Source organism: Bipolaris zeicola (genome assembly GCF_000523435.1).
Source record: "Bipolaris zeicola 26-R-13 unplaced genomic scaffold scaffold_244, whole genome shotgun sequence".
Taxonomy (NCBI): Eukaryota; Fungi; Ascomycota; class Dothideomycetes; order Pleosporales; family Pleosporaceae; genus Bipolaris; species Bipolaris zeicola.
In genome coordinates, this window is record NW_006912293.1 from 1 (window position 1) to 21,208 (window position 21,208).

The following is a 21,208-nucleotide window of genomic DNA, read 5'->3' on the forward strand; positions in this document are numbered from 1 at the left end:
AGACAAAATATTAGCAATCGCAGCAGCAATTCTTTTATCTTAATTTAAAAATTAAATATGATTTGGTGGAGTTGCACGGTGTTGAAATTGGGCAAAAAAGTAGTGTTGGTGCGCCCAGACGCTAGTGCGAACAGACTTTTGAGTTAGTACTGTAACTCCCTAATAGCCAATAACCTCGGCGCCGCTGTATTAGCCCGTCTAGTATGCTTAAACCACGCTATAAAAAACAAGGCGAGTCAGTATAATTGTAAAACCCTCGGCTTTCACATAGGGACTGGGTCGAGGGTCAAGATGTGGACAAATATTTACTGCTCTTGTCAAAGTAGTCAAAGGATAAGGAATACCTCAGAAGTAAAACCATTATGGAGTGTATGCTTGAAGCTCACATGTACAATGATCTAGAGGAATTGCTAACTAGTCTCATCAGTACCCATCGTTGCTGGTGCTGCTGCTGGTGCTGCAGCTCTCACTGCCTACATCAACGCCAAATACCATATAGTCCACGACCTTAAGAGCATTGGTGGAATAACGCAGTCGTCTGGAGACACTAAGTTCTTGAACAGTCGCATCGCACAAAAACGCGTTCTCACGCATCATGTCTTTCAAGATCAGGTCCGAAAACAACCAAACCACCCCTTTCTTGTCTTTGAGGGCAAGACATGGTCGTACAAGGAGTTCTCTGAGGCATATACGAGGGTTGCGAACTGGCTAGTTGATGAGCTGGGCGTACAGGTAGAGGAGATAGTCGCAATTGATGGTGGGAACAGTCCGGAACATCTCATGCTTTGGTTTGCACTTGATGCAATCGGTGCGGTTACGAGTTTTTTGAACTGGAACCTGACAGGGGCGGGGTTGGTTCACTGCATAAAGGTAAATCCTTCGATCATACATTACATAGTGTTGCATCTAACAAGCATCCCAGCTGTGTAATTCTCGATTCGTCATTGCAGACATCGATGTTAAAGCGAATGTTGAACCGTGCCGTGACGAACTCGAGAAGACGGACATCAAAATCCACTATTATAATCCATCGTTCTTTTCATCGCTATCAAACACCACGGCCATTCCCGACAGTCGTACTGAAAACATTAAACTAGAGTCGGTGCGAAGCCTACTATACACATCCGGAACCACTGGCCTGCCCAAAGGTGTGTGCACAACCTCCCTTCGCGAGCTTATGGTTGGCTGGTCAATGTCAGAACATCTAAATATCAAGCCTGAAAGTCGAATGTATACATGTATGCCGCTCTACCATGGCGCTGGACACAGCCTCTGTACAGCAACAACTATTCATGGCGGAGATACAGTGGTGTTAGGCAGGAAATTCTCACACAAGACGTTCTGGCCTGAAGTTGCGGCTTCAAAGGCAAACATCATTCAGTACGTCGGTGAGTTATGTCGATATCTCCTTAATGGCCCAAAGAGCCCGTACGAAAGGGACCATAAGGTGCAGATGGCGTGGGGCAATGGCATGCGTCCAGACGTGTGGGAACTGTTCCGTGAGCGCTTCAACATACCAGTCATTCACGAGCTCTTCGCCGCAACCGATGGCCTCAGATCGTCATTCAATTGTAACGCGGGTCCTTTTACAGCAAATTGTATTGGGCTATGAGGGTTGATCTGGAATTGGAAATTTCGAAACCAGGAAGTACTGGTCAAGATGGATCTCGATGCTGAAGAGATCGTGAGAGACCGCAAGGGATTTTCGATACGATGCAGTGTCAATGAACCCGGTCAAATGCTTTATCGGCTCACACCTGGAATGATGGCTACTGTACCGAACTACTATAATAACGGGGCGGCCACGCAGAAGAGACTAATTACAGATGTGTTTGAAAAGGGTGACATGTAAGCTCTACGATGCCAAGCTGGCGAAAGAATTCTAACTTCAGATAGATGGTTCAAGTCCGGTGACATGTTTCGGCAAGACGCTGAAGGCCGAGTCTTCTCTGTCGATCGACTCGGCGATACGTTTCGCTGGAAATCCGAAAACGTGTCTACCCATGAAGTCGCGGACATGATGGGCACATTCCCCCAGATTGCTGAAACCACTGTATATGGTGTCCTTGTGCCAGGTCACGATGGCCGAGCTGGCACAGCCTCAATTGCCATGGCAGACGGCGTGACAGAGTCGACATTCGACTTCGTTGGCCTTGCAGAGCACGCCCGAGCTCGGTTGCCGGGCTATGCTGTACCGCTGTTCCTGAGAGTTACTCCGGCACTCGAATATACAGGAACGATGATGGTTAGTAAAGGGCGCCTCAAACAGGAAGGTATAGACCCGGAGAAAATTACGGGCGGAGATAAGTTATACTGGCTGCCGCATAGAAGTAATAGGTATTCACCATTTGGAAAGACGGAATGGCAGGGACTTGAGGATAAGCGCGTACGGCTGTAGTAATTACTACTCTACTAGTAATTTCTAAATCTATAGAAATGTTATAGCTTCTGAGGACTCGAGTTCTACATGCCTCATGATTATTATGTATTTGAGGAAAGAGGCACGTGCACGAGAACCCTGGTTCTGTTCCCCAGTGCCAAGACTAGGATGCCGCGGGTGGCGATCTCTGTGTTAGTCAGCCCGATGTGTTTAGATTTCCGTAACTCTCTGCATTCAACTCTCTCACTCGACCACCACACACCCCGCTACCCCACCTGCTACTGCAACCCGCTGCACTACGGTCATTCCGTAGTTGTAACGATCAGGAAACACGATAACACGTCCTACACCGTACTTAGACTACGCTGCACACAGAATACCACGCGCGCATTCACGACTCGACCATACGCACATCACACACCGACACCGACACATACACACACGTAAACCATGGGCAAAGCAGAAGCCGGTAGTACAAAATGGGTCGCGAACAAGATGAAGTCAAAGGGGCTGCAGCGCCTGCGCTGGTGGTGTGAGCCCTGCCAGAAGCAATGTCGAGACGCCAACGGATTTAAATGCCACGTACAGAGCGAGAGCCATGTCAGGAATCTCCAGATTGTCGGCGAGGACCCAAAGAAGTTTATCAACAACTTCAGTAATGATTTCCAGAGGGATTTCGTCAATTTGTTGCGGACGGCGCATAACGAAAAGGTTTGTACAGTCTCCTTGGCTTTGATAAAACGCTGTTCAACTAACATGGCCGCAGTGGATATCTGCGAACAAATTCTACAACGAGTATATTAGGGATAAGGAGCATGTACATAGTGAGTACACCAAGACCCTCAATGTTTCGGAAATATACTAATCATCAACAGTGAACGCTACGAAATGGAGTTCTCTCACAGAATTTACAAAGCATCTTGGTCGCGAGGGAATTTGTCATGTCAAGGAAGACGAAAAGGACGGCTTGATGATCGCATGGCGAGATACCAGTGCTGCGGCGGTACAGAGACGCAACGAAATTGCAGAATTAGAGGCCGCGGAAGCGCGCAGCGGAGCCGGCGAAGACAAGATGCTGAAAAAGATGGCAAAGCGTGCTCAGGAAGAAGCCGAAGCTAAAAAGGTCATTGAAGCAAAACGAGCCGCAGCCCAGGCAGCGATCCAACAACAAGTCACTCCACCTGCGGAAGAGGCCTCTCCAACAGAAGGCAACAAATCAGATTCGCTGGTTGATGGGGAGAAGCAAGGGGAAGAAAAGAAAGACGACGAGGAAGCGAAGGTCGATGCAGCGCCTGTCAAATTAAGCTTCGGCCTAAAGACAAAGGCCGCTCCAGCTAACAAGGCTGGCCTTGGACAAATGAAGAGTCAGAGCATCTTCAAACGAAAGAAGGATGATGCATCGGAGCAGAAGCCTGTGAAGAAAGTCAAGTTGTAAAAGGAGGACCAGCATTTCGATTTTTATCAAGCATAGCGCGGCGTTTGGGGTATTGTGACAGGATTTATTGTACCGAGGACTGATACCATGGATTTGGGGTCGGCATAGCAGCAAAATAGACTACGTTTTACTCAGCATATGAGCTTCACATATATGCGGTATACCTGTCAACAAACAGAGGACAGGTCTAGCTAGAGAGGTGTAATTGATTAATGGAGCTCACATGTTTTATGGCCTTGCTACTCGCACCTGCAGTGTCTCCCATCACACTTCCCTTCTAGGTAATCGTTGTGCATGACCAGGGCGCTTGATTATGTAAGGCGGCGGTCGGCGATGCCATCAGTCCTGGGCCGATGGCGTCGCTACTACTAGATAGTTGGAGCATCGCGTGTCCGTCATCAACCGTCTCGTAGCCACAATTGAACTCGTCATGGCGTCGCGCACACGGTTGGCAGCCACCATGGCTTCAACACTATTACGAGGCTCGCGGCCACTGGCAAACTCGAGGATAACACCACTGGCTGCTGCAGTGACCACATTGTCGGCCCGCGGCAACTCGCACCTCAGCTCACAGTCCGCCACGAACCCGACAAGTGTCTTCTCATCGTTCGGCCAGCTGACATCTGCATCGGGGCCTCCATCGTACTTTTCCTCGTCACACAGGCGCCTGCCCACCAATACCATTGTTCGCTTTGTGCCGCAGCAGACAGCATGGATAGTCGAGCGCATGGGAAAGTTCAACCGCATACTGGAGCCTGGTCTGGCCATTCTGATACCCTTTATTGACCGGATAGCCTATGTCAAGAGTCTCAAAGAGAATGCCATTGAGATACCTAGCCAGAGCGCCATCACAGCCGACAATGTCACACTCGAGCTCGATGGCGTATTGTACACTCGTGTGTTTGACGCATACAAGGCGAGGTGAGTGCTGCCAGATGTATTGGAAACTATCAAGATACTAAATTCAAACAGCTATGGCGTAGAAGACGCAGAGTATGCCATCTCCCAGCTTGCACAGACGACGATGCGCTCCGAAATCGGCCAGCTTTCCCTCGACCACGTCCTCAAGGAGCGCGCCAACCTCAATGCGAATATTACTGCAGCCATCAACGAGGCTGCCCAGGACTGGGGTGTTACTTGCCTGCGCTATGAGATCCGTGACATCCATGCACCCGAACCGGTTGTCGAAGCCATGCACCGTCAAGTCACTGCTGAACGATCCAAGCGAGCCGAGATTCTGGAATCCGAGGGTCAAAGACAGTCTGCTATCAACATTGCTGAGGGAAAGAAGCAGTCTGTGATTCTGGCATCCGAGGCTCTGAGAGCAGAGCAAATCAACATGGCAAGCGGAGAAGCCGAGGCTATCTTACTCAAGGCCAGGGCTACAGCCAATGGTATCGATGCTGTTGCACGCTCCATTGCTCAAGGCGAAGGTGCCGCACAGAGTGCCATTTCGCTCTCTGTTGCTGAAAAGTATGTCGATGCCTTTGGTAACCTTGCCAAAGAGGGTACCAGCATTGTGGTTCCTGGTAATGTGGGTGACATCAGCGGCATGATTGCCAGTGCCATGGCAGTCTACGGCAATGTCAGTGCCTCGCAAGCAAAGGCCTCCAAGTCAATCGAAGGTGGACGAGCCAGCACACAAGCTAGCGAGAAGATCAAAGAGCTTCAGAACAAGTTGAACAATGTCGAGAGCGGGACTAGTGAGGTGCATAGCGAGATCAACAAGGCCATGGACCAGAGGCTGAACAACAGGTAATCATGGATAGTGGTTGAAGGAAGCGAATAGGTAGAATGGGAAGGCGATACGATTGTACATTACACAAAGCTGTATAACTAGCACGGCCCACGAAACGATTGCATGAGGGTTATTGGATACGGGCCATTGAAAAGCATTTCCCGAGGAGTCTTGCTTGGTGCATTAAGACTCCATCCCTTTGTAAATTAATAAGGAATCGTAGCAGCCAATGAATATGACTTGAAACCAAGCCCAGCACATGGTATATGTTCTTGTATGATGTGATTGTAGCCCTTTTTTTTCGTCTAGATGTTAGTACTCTATATCTCTAACTTTACATAGTCAGGTTAACCGTTGCACCACCTCGGCAATCAAGGTAGCAATCTGTCTCCCATCCTCCCAAATCTCATCATGGCCACCCTTCAAATCCCTCACATTAAGCACTCTGCGTCCCTCGGCCCTGACCTCATCCTCTTCATCGCCAGCCTCCATGACTATACTCCACCCCTGCCGATCCAGCGCCACACACATGACATCGCGCTGCGCCCGCTCCACAAGCTCATCCTCGTAGCTATGGCAAATAAGCAGCAACCTTCCTTGGGGCCACTGCTCACTATTGTATTTTCCCGACACGGGCGATACTTCCAACAAGGCCTTCTCGTCTGCGTCCGCCCCGAATGCGTCGGCGACGAAGGACCGGTATATATCTGAAATATGCGCCGGACACGTGGGCGGCGAGTGGTTCCGCAGCAGAAGCGGTATGTTGTATATGCCCTCGAGCAACACCAACGCCTCTGGTCCCGCAAGTGGCTCTGCGACACCAGTGTCGGCGCCTATGCCCGAAACCAGCTGCGCGAGCATTGTTGCGCCACAGGAATGGCCGACGCCGATCCAGCGCTTCATGCCATGGTTCTGCGCGAGAAAGCGTAGAGCGGCGGCTACGTCGCGGACATGTGTAGGGTGCTTTGCAGAGCGATCCGGGTCAGAGGGGGAGCTGGGGTGCGTGGGGTGCGCGGGGTAGGGCGAGAGGCGGTAGTTGAGGCTTGCGATGCCGGCGAGTTGGGGTAGCGTCGAGGCGTGCGTGCTGCTGAGGTGGGTGAGGAGGGGGTGGATGCAGGTCGAGTCTTGGAGCGGGTCGTGCCAGGCGCCGCCGTGGAGGTAGATGAGCCAGAGTGAAGGTGCCGTTTCTGGGGACGCGGGGAGCCAGATGTCGAGGGTGCGGAGGCGGCTGGCGGGGGTGGTGTAGGGGAGAGTGCCTAGGTGTTTGAGCGAGGGCAAGGCTGACGCCATTGTGGAGGATGGGGGGTTTTTTTTTCTTTTGGATGGCTGGCTGGCTGAATGGCTGGAAGAAGGAATGAAGAACGGGAAACGGTTTTGTGGGATTTTGCGAGAGAGCGAGAGGTGAAGTTGCTACATATCAATGTTGGTTTTTGCGTACGCTAATGTGAGTGCAGCTTTAGCAAAAAGTTTCCTGTCACTCTAGAGTCTCACCAGATTGAAGTAGGTAGTACATTGTTTCAAATGTTTTTAAGATTTTGGTAATGGGTGTTCGTCTTCTTCCAGCTACAGTACAACTCAAGAACCGAAACCCCAAAAACCCCAGCGGCGTAGTAATACCACATGGCTCATTCAGTTGCCTCATGATGTTCCTCCACCGTCAAATAACAGACATTACAAAAAACAAGGCTCCAATTTTTCCCATGCAAAAGCACATGCCAGTGCTAAGAGGGGCGCGCCAAGTAGCGTTTCAGGGTAAAAAAACGACATGCTAAGGTATCTTTAAGGACATTACTTCCGAACATGATCAAAACATCTCTCTCCACGAAATAGAACAGAAAATCAAATCGTCAAACGCGTCTCGTTGGGGGAAGAGAGCGTTTACAGGAAAGCGGCCATGAAGGCACCGAAGCCCATGAGGCTACCGGCGGCGACCTTGACGTTGGAGGCAGCGCCAGTGGAGTCGGGGCGGCTGCCGCTGCCAGTAGCAGAGGCACCAGAGCCAGAGCCAGAGCCAGAGCGAGAAGCACCAGATGGGGAGGAGCCGCTGCCGGTAGCACCAGCGCCGGAGGCGGTGGTGGCAGGAGCAAGGACGACAGTGGTGCTGTTGTTTGCGCTGACGGTGACAGTGCGGGTCTGGTTGACAGCGGTGCCGGTGCCGGTGCCGGCGAGGGTCAGGGTGTAGACACCAGGGCCAACGGCGGGAATGTTGGCGGGAAGAGGCTGAGAAGTGACAACAGCAGGCTGGTCGGTGACGGCGTTGGGCTGGTTGGCAATGGAGGTGTCAACCGGGGGCATGCCGGTAACGACGCCCAGAGAGTTTGTCTGGGTCAGGAAAGCAGTCTGGGGAGCAGGGTCCTCGGACGGGGAAGAGTTCTATGGTACTCATGTCAGAACCAGATCATGGGAAATTTGGCAATGCAGAAGAATGCAACGTACCTGAGCCGAAGCAAGGGCAAAAGCCACGGTGGAGACGAAGATGGAGGCACGCATTTTGGTGGTAGAGATGTGGGTGTTTGTTTTTTTCGGGTGGTGGTGGTGGTAGTGGTTGGTATTAAAAAGACGCGTCTTTGAGGGATTGGAAATTGACGATGAAGGTCAAGTTTGCAATAGCGATTCAGACGAGTAGCGACTGGAGCGAGATGAGATGGAGCTGGGAAAGAATTATCATTGTACGCGACGCGCCCTCCTTTTATTGCCGCTGTTCTCATCACCCGCTCCTGAGGAACAGGCATACGAGCTAACACTAGCCCGAGAGGCCCGCGCCACCCTGACCAGGCAACCAGCCAGCCCCACGCTAGCCCCAGATAGGTCAAAGCGCGCTGTGACAAGCTGCTAGCGGCCAGCACAGCCAATAGTGGCCCTGTTTGGTGGCGACCGTGTTTCGCGTCCGTTGTGGCAGCGGAGAGATATTTTTTTTATTGATTTCCCATCGTCCTTGCAGACGCTGATCGCGACACATGTGCCAATATTACTCAACTACCTACAAGCAGCACACAATGATATTGTCTTGGTCGCCGAGAAAGGAAGGAATTGGTCCCATTGTCGTCTCAGCATGCCGGCCCAAAGATGGAAAACAAAAATATCGCACCGCATGCAGGGCGAGCTGTCAGGCGGATCTCTGGCGCTGACCAGCCCAGCCTCATCCCAAGTTTCAGCAAACCTCTCGCCATCTTCCAGCCTTCTCCCAGCGCTGCGCAGCGCAGTGCGGTGTAGTGGTGGTGTCGTGTGGTGTGCGGGTTCCCGCAGAAACAAAGCGCATGCTGTCGTCATGTCCCCCGTCAATTGCCCTGTCGACCCCGGCTTCAGCTTCAGCCTCTCCACTTTTAACATGGCAATTTTTCAATGCTCGACGCTCCGTTGGGCGCACTGGCTCTCGTCAAACGGCGCGCGCACCCCTTTGGCCGTGTTTTCCCCAACGTTTTGTCTGCTACTCACATTGTACTCTGACTACACGCAGGCCCCGGCGGCAGTAGGGCAGAACAGCAAGTACAGTGACAGTAAGCACTGCGGCCCGTCACGTGTTCAATCGATAAGCTTGTCAGCGCTTGCTTGTCTTTAGCCCTTTCTTTGCAAGACTGACCCTACTTGCACCTACACCCACTCACTACGACATCCACGGCATTCAGCATGCAATACCCGCCAACAATGGCTAATATCGCTTATTCAATAATGGCAAACAACACGGCATTACGCGTCCTCTCAGAAGCTGCAAGGCTCTAAAATTAGGCCCGACAGCATCATCTCGTATGGCTCTTCGTAAATGTGAGCGAGTGGGTTACGCAGGGGCGCAGCCAAGGGGCTGGAGCGGCAACCGGGACCCGTTTGGGTATGGCCTCGGGTTCGCTCCAAGCAAAAGGTGGGTGGCATCCTTCGACAACGGCGGAATGGGGCCCTCGCCTTGGCCCTGCATGGTCTCCTGAGCGACACCTGCACTCAGTCACCGCACACCGTCTGTTCAGCTTGGTCGCCCTGCTGTCGCTGCTTGTTTGCTGCGTACCAAAGTGTCGGTCAACTACGTTCAAACTCTATGTCCATCACTACACACGTTCGAAACAGAATGGCTGGATTGGCTGCATGGAGGCTGGCCAACTAGCCTTGACTAGTGGCGCCTCCCAACCTCACCAGCCCGCTTGCCCGCCCGCAACTTTGCACCTCTGTCTCACGAACGTTACATCGGCCTTCGTCTCAACACCATCTGATTTTCTCATCATCTCGATTCCATCCGCAGCACATCTCTTGACATCAACGTGACGTTTACAGGCAGGTGACACTGTCAAACAGACATGAGTATCTTCGGACAGAGACGGCGTGTTCCAAAACCGAGCTTCAATTTGACCAGCCATCAGCTGCAATGGTAGCTTACCACACAGTCTTCTTCCACGCACACATTCTACTTGCCCATCTCCATCTCAATTCCATGCTCTAGCATCCAAACGAAACTCTATCCTCATCACGACTAAAACACCACAGTCTACCTCACGTTTCCCATTCCTTTTCCCCACCTCAACATCACCCGCCCAAGCCCATTCCTTTACCTCTTGCATCTGTCGCATCAACACGCAAACTTCTCACGTTTAGCATGATCCCCTATACCCATACCATGCCCCCTCAATCCCAATCCATCTTTACCTAACTAATATCCAACAAATATTCTAAATCGCGATCCATACTCTCTACCCTCCCATCAAATTAACAAATCACACGCACAGACAAATCCCAGGTCACCAGATCTTCTCCACACAAAAAAAGCAAGTCCGTATAGCTAAAAGGGGGAAACGATGCCGTCAAGAAGGGTCTTTGCCAAGGAAATGATGGATAACAGTACATTAGAACGCGGCAGAGTGATGCATAGTATTCCTCATTCGCAAAATGCGTAATGGGGATCGAGCAATGTGAAGATTGAAAGAGAGAAAACAAACATGAACACCAGACTGTCAACGTTCCAGCAGCCGTTTTGCGTCGAAACACCCGGGGGTCTGCTTCTACAAGGAAAGATGGGGATTGCATGTTTCCCATTATCTCGGACACGGAAAAGTCGAACAGAAATGCATGATTCCTCATGCATATCGAAACTTTGGGGCTGATTTTTGATCGGGTTTCATCTACTTCCTTTTTTGCGTTCAACGTAGAAACAGTATGGAAACCCATATTCGTGAAACACATTTCTATAAAGCATAACCACTCGCCTGAGCTTGAAACACCCATCCTCACAAACCAAATGGCATATCGAAAAAAAGAGGCAAGAAAAAAAACAAGTTTAACTGGAGTAGAGAGAAGGAACTTTGTTCCCCACTTCAAGACACAGTTGTTCTATTAACAAAGGGATGGGGGTATGTGCATAATCTATCAACTGCCCAAATTCTACATCCATCCCCCTTTCGAACGCGATGAAGAAAATAAACGTGGGGCGTATACAGCGACACGTTCCTTTTACTTGTGACAACAAAACAACGATTAACGACATCAAAGCACCACGATCTCACATGACAAGTTGAGCAAACAAAAAATCTTCTTAATCTTTCAAGTTGAGGAGAGAAAGAGAAGAAAAAAAGGATAATCCATCTTCTGCCAAGAGAAAAGAAAACTACTATATCAACGCAAAAGACCGAAAAGCTTACTCGCTATCCTCATCAGCGAGCAACTTGGCGTAATCATCCGCAGACGCAAATGTGGGCAGACTCTTGAGCTTGCGCTTCTTGCTCTTGCGCCCATCCTTTGCGGCGCCTTCATCCTCGTCGACGTCAAGATCGACAGGGACATCAGCGTCGCTATCCATGAACGCGTCTTCATCGTCGAGATCGAAATCTGCAAAGTCGTCGTCGTCGTCATCGTCGGCAGCGTGCTGACCACCCGTTTCGACGTCTTGATCCTCGTCGTCGTCGCTACCGAGATTCAGTTCAACGCCACCGTCCATGCCGCCAGCTCCCTCATCATCATCGCTCATCATATCGTCCATGTCGAAGTCGCTGAGATCGTCGTCGTCGCCGCCGTCGCCCTCGACTTCGGGTCTGCTCTTGACGAGAGCCTGCCAGATTTCCTCGTCGTCGGCGCTGTCCTCGCTGTCGTCTTGCTTGCGGTTCTTCTTCTTCGTCTTCTTCTCCGCCTGCTTGGCCTTGCCGGCTTTTTCAAAGTACGTGTGGAAGAAGACTTCGTCGTCGCGCACGTCGTCGACCTTGCGGCGCCAGAATTGCTCAGAGTTGAGCGGGTCGTGCGTCCGGTCGCCGTCGCGCGTCGTAATGAGGTAGGATGCTGCTTTGGAGGTGCCCGCCATGGGCTGCATAATGGATGTGCCGTGGATGCCGGATGACTTGGTCTTTGCGTTCTTGAAGGAAAATTTGTCGAGGAAGTTCATCAGAGTGTAGATTGTTGGGTCTGGCTTCTCCTTGATGGGCTCCTGGTTAACAATCTTGGAGGCGAGCACATGCACCGAGGGGTGGTAATGTGCTTGCAACGGCAGCAACTCCCATAAGCACGACAGGTCAGCTCTTGCGTGTTCTGGATCTCGTTTTCGGGAATCGTAGGCTGGTGCTGTAGACTTGTCTTCGCTCTTGTTGGTTGTCGGCTCCTTTTCCTCATCAACATCCTCGTAATGTTCATCGCCACTGTCATCACCATGATCTTCTGGTGTGGACAGCATGGACTTGATGCTCGGGAAGGTGTTGATCAACTCGTTTACAAGGTACAAGACTCCGCAAATAAACGGAGGCTCATGCATGTGAATTGTCTGGAGCAGACGCTTCACAAAGGCCTTTACGCGCTTGATGCTCGTGTCAGCCTTGAGCGACCTGTATAGCAAGTTCAAAAACATAATGTGCTTTGAAGTCGTCATGAGGCGTGGATCCAGAAGCGACTCGTATAGCGTACGGTAGAAGCGGTCCGCAGAATAATGCTTCGTTGCCGAAATCTGCTGAATTAGAGTCATGGCCTGGATGCTGGTGTTGAAGTTGGAAGAGTGCGTCACTTCGAAAATCATGTTCAGCTGGTCCTCAAACTTGGCGTCGTCGGTTTTAGCAAAGGGAAATGCGCGGTTGACGCCTGTCAAGATTGCCGAAATGAGCTTCTCGCGCGACTCGTCCTCGACTTTGAAAGCCATCGTAGCCGCCTTTTCGGCCTTTTGCCTGGCCATCTTGCCGGGTTTTCCACCACCTCCTTGGATGAGGCCATGCTTGTTCAGCCGCTTTTCCTCCTTTTCGTGTTCCTTTTGCTTCTTCAGCAGGCCCAAGAAGAGACTGAAGTAGATCTCCAACAGCTTGTTGGCTACCTCGGGCTCCTTCAGGCTGAGGACGGTCTGGTTGAGGGTGATGACGGCGTAGTATTTGGCGATTCCGCTCTGGTTCGGTCGGAAGAGCAGATCGGACTCGATGGAACTAATGATGACGTTCTTCATGAGCGGGTGGGTGTTTTGCAGCTGGAGCAGCAGATACGAGGCCCGTGATGCAACCTTCTTCTCCTTGTCTCCTAGCTTGTTGATGAGCAGTCGCAACAGATTTTCTTCCTGTTCTGGTTTTTCCTTGAGGAGTTCCCAAACATATGTGACAGCGCGGTTGCGCGAAAACTCAACCTCATCATTAGACCATGCCTCGAGAATCTTGAGCAGCTCAAAGTATTGCTTCTTTAGCCAGTCCTCGAACGCCCACACAATCAAATGCCTTTTTTCAAGGCCACCAGGAAGCTTCTCGCCGGCCTTCCAGTGCGCATTCTTGCTCTGTATGGCGGAAAGGAGGGCTGGCTGTCGCGCAAACGCCTTTAATTTTCGTTCTGGAGGAAGGAGGACGCCCTGACCGAGTAAATCCTTCAGCGCAGCCAAAGCCTGCATGGCGACATTCCTGCTCTTCTTCTGCGACAACCCCATGAGCTGGCCGAAAGCTTTTTGCGTGTGCAGTGGCGACTCTTGGACCAAGAGCGTCAAGGCTGACACCTTGTCCTCCATGGTACCAGAGTCCATGACGGTGGCCATGAACTTGTGCGACGAGTCCTTTGAGAGGTGCGAGGCTGCATACTCCTTAGCCTCTGCGTCGAGCAGCTGGACGGCATAGTCGTGGAGCGCATCGATGATGTAACGCGGCGGGATGGTGGGATTGTCGACGATGGGAAGCTCTGGAAGGTCAATGGCATGCCATTCTGGCTGCGGCTTAATCAGCTGTTTCGCGTTAGCATGGCGATACAGTACAGGTGGGTTTTCTCCAGGGCGCATACAAGCTGCGACTGCGCGTGCGGCTTCTTCTGGTCCTTCTTGTGCTCTTTCTTCGCGCTCAGCCGGCCATGGTCCGGCTCGGGCTTCGCAAAGCCATCCTTGGTCTCGGCATGGGTTCGCTTCTTCCCCATTTGATGTCTTTGGTGTCGCGCGCGGAGCAGCTGCAAGGTCCGTCAGAGAATTTCCTCTGACCCGTCACGACCGCAAAAAAGATGGCGGCGCTCGCACGGCGATGAGTCGAGAATTTGAAGATTCTTGGCACGCTAGTAGTGCGCCCTAGCGCGGTGGGGCCCGTCATTGTGCAGCACATCATCGGACCCTGTCGGCAGCGGAATATGCCAAAACACTACCCCCGTGACTCAGCCGTATCCCCAAATTAACAATGCTTGTACTGGCACGGCCAGACAACATATAGACACTGCCATTGACACGTGTCCCGACAAGTACACGTCCATCTCATCACCACCACCGACCCTCTGCCCCGCCAGCCTACCCCGCCGGCGAGCAAATCACACCAATTCACCCTATCATGGCTACCGACGCTGCCGACGAGGACAAGAAGACGTCCATCACACCCCTCCTCAAACGTCTCTGGCATGAGTCACCCACCACCAAGCCAACCGCCGACGAGATTGCAGCTGCACTCGCCTTGATCTTTACCAACAGTCTCTCAGAGGTCCAGACAGGCGCATTATTAACATGTCTCCACTTCACAGACCAGGACAGACAGGCCGACGTGCTGGCAAAGTGCTCAAAGGCCATGCGTGACTTTTCAACTGATGTAGATATCCAAGGCCTGCAAGAGCTCATTGCCAGACGGGGAAGGAAAGAAGGGAGCTACCACGGCGGCTTGTGTGACATTGTAGGCACCGGAGGTGACTCACACAACACGTTCAACATCAGCACTACCTCGTCTATTCTGGCAAGCTCTCTCCTCATGATTGGAAAGCACGGCAACAAAGCGTCTACATCGCGTTCTGGCTCGGCAGATCTCCTTTCCTGCACACCACCAAAGGCCCCTGTCATCACCGCCGTTACCCCAAACACCATCCATGAAATCTACTCACAGACCAACTATGCCTTTCTGTTCGCCCCCATCTTCCATCCTGGTGCCAGGCATGCCGCTTCTATTCGGAAGCAGTTGGGCTGGCGAACCATTTTCAACCTTCTTGGTCCTCTGGCAAACCCCCTGCACGAGCTGATCGAGGCCCGGGTGCTGGGCGTAGCCAGGAAGGAGATTGGGCCAGATTTTGCAGAGTCACTCAAGCAATCAGGGTCCAGGAAGGGCATGGTTATCTGCGGCGACGAGGAACTTGACGAGCTATCGTGTGCTGGGCCAACTCACTGCTGGCGCTTAGTTGAGAATACATCAACAGGCGAGGTTGACATCAACTATTTCACCGTCAGCCCTGCCGACTTTGGGCTTCCTGAACATCCCCTCAGTGAAGTTAGCCCAGGCCAGTCCCCAGAACAGAATGCCACAATCCTCATGAAGATTTTGAACGGCGAGGTCCCTCCTGACGACCCAATTCTGCATTTTGTCTACATCAACACAGCAGCCTTGTTCGTAGTTAGCGGTATCTGTGATGCTGATACAAGTAACATGGGTGAGGGTGATGACGGCAATGTCATCAAAGAGGTTGGGCCTGGTGGCGGACGCTGGAAGGAAGGTGTCCGGAGAGCAAAGTGGGCAATCTCGAGTGGAGCAGCATACAAGGAGTGGCAAAAGTTTGTTCAAGTTACGAACAGTGTAGCATAGACCTTTGAAGCTCTCAATTATGCATGCGAAGTTTGAATAGTTGGTATTGACATATACGGTTGAGTGAGGACATGTTACGACAAGTCAGTCAGTACAGGGTGGACAAAGTTGTTTACTTATTTCCAACTTGGTATCCGCCTGGTAAAGCTTTTTGATACTATTATTTAAAGCAGGACGCCAAACACCAGTGAATAGATGCTATTGCTTGAATGCTTGCCATCTGTTTTGGAATCTGAGTAGTGGGTTATTTTTTCTCGGAAAAGGACAGCAGAAAGTGTCACGACCTGCCAGTGTCTACATAGTATCAACAAAAAAAGGACTTAGTCAAAACGACAAATCAGTAATTTGGAAGTTTCTGAATGCTATCGCATTTGTATGTTTTTATTTTGCTGCCTCTAAGAATTTCCACTCCTACTAAGAAGATAATATATCGGATAGCTGTCACAGCAGCGGGTTGTCAGCGGATTACAGTAAAACCTACAATTCTTCTCGTCGCCGTATGTGAACTGTCTGTATGATTTCTACCACAGGAGGGTAAATGCATTTTGTGCAAGTCTCTTTCTAATGTTTCGAAATCCTACAAGCGCTGTGTTGTAAGTTCTGCAAGTCGTACATAGTACTGGTCAAAACATTTGACTATCCGAATACCCGTTTTCTTCAAAAAACAAACAAAGGTAATCTTCGTAATACGGCTCATGTTTAGTGCATGAAAAGAAACTACAACTGTGATTATTATTATACGTTTACAACACTAAGATTCTTGATCATACCACTTACTGCACCCATGGATTATGAAACTAAAATTTCATAGATGTTGTTCTGTTGTCACCGCCGAATCATGAGTCTGATTCAATACAGCTAAGATAGTTTGCGTATGTGCAAGGGCAACATATATCGCACTGTTACGCCCAGGGCTGGTACCCTGGAAATATCGATATTGTAACAAACAAAAACAATTCATACGAGTCGAATGGAAACATATGTCCAATTGGCAGTGGTACGATACATGTCTCGAAAGATCATAAACGACTCGGAATATAAACTCCAGAGTATTCACACCCTGTCATACATCCCACTCCCCCTGTACATACCGAACCATACTCAGCATCAGAACCGAAGCACCAGGTTTTAACTTTCCCATCCCCCTTCTCCCAACCCCCAGCAAAACCAGCCCCTCTTATTTCCTCCCCTGAAGAGACCTCTGCCACTCTCCTATCGCATTTCGCAACTCAAACCAAAATCCTTCACAACGGCCCTTCTCCGGCGGTCTTCAAAATACTCAAACGTCATTCTTACCCTTACACTTGACCCCATCTGCCCTACCCATCCGTAATCCCCACAGGGGGATAGGCGAAAGAACGCCCCTCTCAAACGCAACCTTATTCCGCCACCGCACCCATGGGCCCCGGGGGTGAAAGACTTGGGTTAAAGCCGGGATACCCTTTCTTCCATCTCGGCGCCGCATACCCATGTAACCTTTACTCTTTCCCGTCTGTGTTCTTTGCTTACGGAGAACCCTTACAGTGATTACATACTATCCAACCTTAACTCTTTACTATTCCCGATGTCCCCCCTTGTCCGATTTTCCCGGCCGCTTGCTTGCCAATCCTGGCGTATAACCCTCTTTTCTCACTATCGGGGCCGTTGACTCCCGCTTCTCTCAGTCTTACTACTACAAACTTACTCACCCTGATATATTTCTTACCGGGGGTTGGGTTTGCTCACGCAATCCATGTTCCGCCGCCCGCTCAATCGAACCCCACCACCCGCCCGCTCAAACGTAACATGGAAGTGCGCTCATCCCATGTCTTTGGATCTACACATATACACCTGAGAATAGAGTTGCAGGGAAGGAAAGTGTGCCGGGCGTATAAGCAGGGTTGATATGGCTATCTATAGCATGGGTTCGTGAAAATGCGGTACAGTGAAGTAAAATGGAGATAAGGGGAGATTAGGTTACAACGAGACAGTCAGGATAGTCGAAGCGAGGAAATTGCAAAAGTGGATTTGAGGCTTGGTTGGACGTGCTTAGGAGAAAGAGGTAACGAAAAGGTGCGACTTATGATGTGGTGATTACCAAATACAGGGGAGGTAATTACTCATGTTACATGCATGTATGCAACATGTAGCATCATGAAGTATACAGTAATCGCCGCAAAACAAGCGACAGAAAAAAATAAGTCCGATAAGGCTCATGCAGAAGTCAGCAAATCGCTGCAATCGATGCGAATGCTAAATTCTAAATGGTACGTTTCTCACCGGTTAAGATAACGGTGCTAGTATGAAGACACATCGAACCATGAGCCCATGTGAAAGAAGAAAGAAAAGGTTGTTACCAGGTATCCGGAAGGGAATGACAGAAACAGACAGAGGAGAGCGGAAGGAAGCATGTATCCAGCCCCCATGTTGTGTCATTCCGGGGCTCCCCATTGGCCACCGGCGACCGGCCAACATTCCCGAGTGAAGAACAACACGCAAACGCAACAGCCCGACGTTGCAACGCAACAAAAAGGGACCGCGAAAAAAAAGAAAACATTGAACCCCACCACAGTGACAATTCAGGCAAGCAAAAGCCCTTCATTTCCCACTGCTCCTTCGATCCCCACGTCGCAAAGAATTTCTGTCATGCGACACAGAACTGGGGTAATTCAACGTCGCAAACCTTTGCACCCCCATTCTCCATGCTCAAATACGCTCGCTACGGGGTGCCCATCGCATCCCCGAGTCAAGCAACCTACCCATTCCCCATTCTCATTCCAACTCCAAATCCTGACAACAAATACTCATCAAAGCAGGGCACGCAAGCCGCCTGTTCGCCCCACCGCCTTTTACGAATACCCGGTTTTATTTTTACCCGATCTGCGCTTCCCTGCCTCGATTCATAAGGACCCCGAGAGGGGGGGGGGGGATTAGGTTATATGGCATGTATGTTACATGTAGGAATATGTAGTATGAACGAATAGTGGAGCAAATATGGGTGCGTGAATCAGGTTCCAAAAAGGTAAAGGGACACAAGAGAGAGAAAGTCCCTGCAGCTAGGTATACGCCGTTTTTGTAAATGAAATGCAAGCCACGAAAATGCGTTGGGGCTTGCTGCGGGAAAGTTGGAAGGAGGGTGGGGCGGGAAAACGGCTTGTAATATCCAAGTACGTATTGTAGAATAGTATGTATACGGGTCGAGGACGTTGAGGGAGGGGGAGGGTGTGCTGAAACCGAGCTACCTTTTTTGCTCCCGTTATGCAACGGTCTCGCGTGTATGCACGCGAGGTGGAAACAAGCGAGGTGTGTAGGGGTGGGGTGATGTGTATGTGGGTGTGGGTGTGTACGGAGGAAATGGCCGAGTAGGCGGGCGTATGGGAAGGGAAGATTGCTTGGGTGCCGGCGAGAGGAAGGATTGAGGGCCTGACGCGCGAGAGCGGGAAGGAATGCTTGTTGCTACTCGCTATTTGCTCGTCGGCATTGACAGTCCGCAACCGGTGGACGTTAAGGCTGACCAGCAGCCAGGAATGAAGAAAAAACGTGTGCAATGAGCTGATGTAGGAGTTGTAAAGGCGGGGAGACGGAGAGAAGATGCAACGACATGACAAGACATCAGATGAGATGGCGCGCAATCCTTTCCCCACCACCAACTCGCCTTTCTTTCTCTCTTTCTTCCGCCAGAAGGGGGAAACTTGGAAGGTAAGATAGACTGCACGAGTAATTGTTCAATGCGAGCAAAAACCTTGAATCAAGGTAATCGGACTTATTTTTCCAAGGAACAATGTGTACAATCGAAATAATGACGGGCGTGCGCATCGATCGAGCGCCTAACAAAAAGTCCAGAAGAGGACCCGTTCTGCGAGTACGAGGCTGAAAAAGGCAGTAAGTAGATTGAGTGTGGTTTAGTAACAAACTGGGGTGCGTGGAGGGAAAGATAGCCGCGAGCGTGCGCGCAGTACGACGTAAAACAAGCAACTTTGCACATTTACTGTGTAACTTTCCCCGCGCATGTCACGCATGGCCTGGCCAGCCCAGCCCACAAGTCGAGAAAAAAAAACAATCAAATAAAAACAGGATTTTTGATGATGATGGGGAGGGGGGGGTTGGGGGTTGGGTGGGCAAGTTGACAAGCGGGAAATTATGGCAGTGAACCAGAGTTCACAAACGCATACAAAAGAAAATAATAAAGAGATAAAATAAAATATAGACTAAGATGGAGAGGGGGAGCAAGTATAATGGCGTATGATTGACCAAACCCAGTACCGAACCACAAAAACGGTTCATCAACCACCAGGCGCACACACATGCCCGCCCACACCAGATGCAAAAGCCAATTGATAGTCCAACACTGCATATTGCGCAACCCTGGAAACGGCAAACCACATAACCTACCCCCGTCGTTCAAGACAAAACAAATACTTTCCGGCTTTTGTTGTTTTCCCCTCCTTCTATTCTCGCCTTGGGTTCGCAAGCCATTCGCAGCCACGAACATGGGGTAAAAGGGCTGGAATGCATGAAGCACGCTTGGTTGAGTCGGCATCCGCTCCGTGTCCTCTCGCAAATCATTCCGGGAGGGTTGCATGAACGTGGTGATTACAAAGGGTATGCTTTGGCATACTTAGAATTTAATGAGAGACGAAGGAGGGCTTAGCGAGGTCGGAGTATGGACGGAACTCCGATAGGTAAATGGGCATGTGAGTGGAGCGGGGAAAGGGGAGGGATTTGGGGAGGGATTTGGAGAGGGGGGAGGGCCTAGACAGGGCGTTATTGTGTTGTTCTTGCGTTCTCAGCCAAAGAAGGCAATTGGTGATGCGTGGTGAGAGGTGGATTGGAGAGGACTGAGGGGATGGCTGTTGCTTAGCTACAGTCGGGGATCCGGTTGGACGGGGGAGATGCAAGTCATTGAAGTGCCAAAGAATATTTGGTCAGTACTACTGGACAAGGAACTGGTTTGCCTGCAAGTGTTGAGGGCGCGAATGAATGGACGCAAGCAAAAAAACTTGGCTCAGCTTGGCTGTTTTCCCCGCTCGCCGGGAATAGTCAGTCGACGTAATTATTGGTAAAGGAACAAGAAACCTGCAGAGAGACAAGAGAGCAAAAAAAAAAAAGTAGGGCCAACTATCCAAGTTGCTTCCCACGTGGATCTACTCTGCGGTAGCGTCAGCGGGGATGCGGGATAAGCGTTCATTCTTGGGAATGACACAGCAAGCAAGCAGGCCCGGCAACGGTCGGAAACGTGTGGTGGGAACCTGTTCCGTTATGGTTGACGAATGGCTCCCTTGGGGATGTTCGTGGTGGGGCCCGAGCTGACAAGTACCAGCCGGCAGCGAGCCCCGTGGACGTCGTGTGCGTGCGGCTGGCTGGGCTGGCAGCCTCGCAGGAAGAATGCCCATGTTGCATAATGCGTCGCCCTTGTTTTTTTTTAGTTGTTTGGTCCCATTTCTTTCCGTTTCCTTTCTAGGTGAGTAAAGTAGTGTGATGTGCACATAATCTTGGTAAAATAACTTGCGACGGAAGGCGTCAATAGCGCGCGCGTCAATGCACACGGTTTTGAGTTTGAAGCACGCACAACAAAAAAAAAGTGCCGTAGTGCAAACGGGGTAGTGGAAGCGATCTCAGTCTGCTAGGGCCAGCCAATGGTGTGTCGCAGATGCTCACTCTGGCAGAGGCCGAAGATTGTCGGAACGGTTTTGTGGCACTGAAACGCAGCTCGAGGCTTACCT

At 50.8% G+C, this 21,208-nt stretch overlaps 7 protein-coding genes across 7 annotated transcripts; 4 read left to right on the top strand and 3 right to left on the bottom strand.

Annotated features, from left to right (window-relative positions):
• Window positions 1-362: 362 nt before the first annotated feature.
• COCCADRAFT_40670 (uncharacterized protein) lies at window positions 363-2,398 on the top strand (the record flags this gene model as incomplete). Its single annotated transcript, XM_007718625.1, has 5 exons — window positions 363-417; window positions 464-870; window positions 923-1,598; window positions 1,650-1,848; window positions 1,897-2,398. The coding sequence occupies 5 exons, from the start codon at window positions 363-365 to the stop codon at window positions 2,396-2,398; spliced, it is 1,839 nt and encodes a 612-aa protein (XP_007716815.1).
• Window positions 2,399-2,830: 432 nt separating this feature from the next.
• COCCADRAFT_40671 (uncharacterized protein) lies at window positions 2,831-3,815 on the top strand (the record flags this gene model as incomplete). Its single annotated transcript, XM_007718626.1, has 3 exons — window positions 2,831-3,091; window positions 3,147-3,204; window positions 3,256-3,815. 3 exons carry the CDS (start codon window positions 2,831-2,833, stop codon window positions 3,813-3,815), a joined length of 879 nt encoding a protein of 292 aa, XP_007716816.1.
• Window positions 3,816-4,245: 430 nt separating this feature from the next.
• COCCADRAFT_108007 (uncharacterized protein) lies at window positions 4,246-5,574 on the top strand (the record flags this gene model as incomplete). The annotated part of the gene is made up of 2 exons (XM_007718627.1): window positions 4,246-4,736; window positions 4,788-5,574. The coding sequence occupies 2 exons, from the start codon at window positions 4,246-4,248 to the stop codon at window positions 5,572-5,574; spliced, it is 1,278 nt and encodes a 425-aa protein (XP_007716817.1).
• A 321-nt stretch (window positions 5,575-5,895) lies between these two features.
• On the bottom strand, window positions 5,896-6,843 carry COCCADRAFT_40674 (uncharacterized protein; the record flags this gene model as incomplete). Its single annotated transcript, XM_007718628.1, has 1 exon — window positions 5,896-6,843. The coding sequence occupies one exon, from the start codon at window positions 6,841-6,843 to the stop codon at window positions 5,896-5,898; it is 948 nt and encodes a 315-aa protein (XP_007716818.1).
• Window positions 6,844-7,431: 588 nt separating this feature from the next.
• On the bottom strand, window positions 7,432-8,043 carry COCCADRAFT_8826 (uncharacterized protein; the record flags this gene model as incomplete). Its single annotated transcript, XM_007718629.1, has 2 exons — window positions 7,432-7,926; window positions 7,990-8,043. The coding sequence occupies 2 exons, from the start codon at window positions 8,041-8,043 to the stop codon at window positions 7,432-7,434; spliced, it is 549 nt and encodes a 182-aa protein (XP_007716819.1).
• A 3,124-nt stretch (window positions 8,044-11,167) lies between these two features.
• COCCADRAFT_107993 (uncharacterized protein) lies at window positions 11,168-13,878 on the bottom strand (the record flags this gene model as incomplete). The annotated part of the gene is made up of 2 exons (XM_007718630.1): window positions 11,168-13,693; window positions 13,750-13,878. The coding sequence occupies 2 exons, from the start codon at window positions 13,876-13,878 to the stop codon at window positions 11,168-11,170; spliced, it is 2,655 nt and encodes an 884-aa protein (XP_007716820.1).
• A 398-nt stretch (window positions 13,879-14,276) lies between these two features.
• COCCADRAFT_107986 (uncharacterized protein) lies at window positions 14,277-15,506 on the top strand (the record flags this gene model as incomplete). Its single annotated transcript, XM_007718631.1, has 1 exon — window positions 14,277-15,506. One exon carries the CDS (start codon window positions 14,277-14,279, stop codon window positions 15,504-15,506), a length of 1,230 nt encoding a protein of 409 aa, XP_007716821.1.
• Between the last annotated feature and the right edge of the window lie 5,702 nt (window positions 15,507-21,208).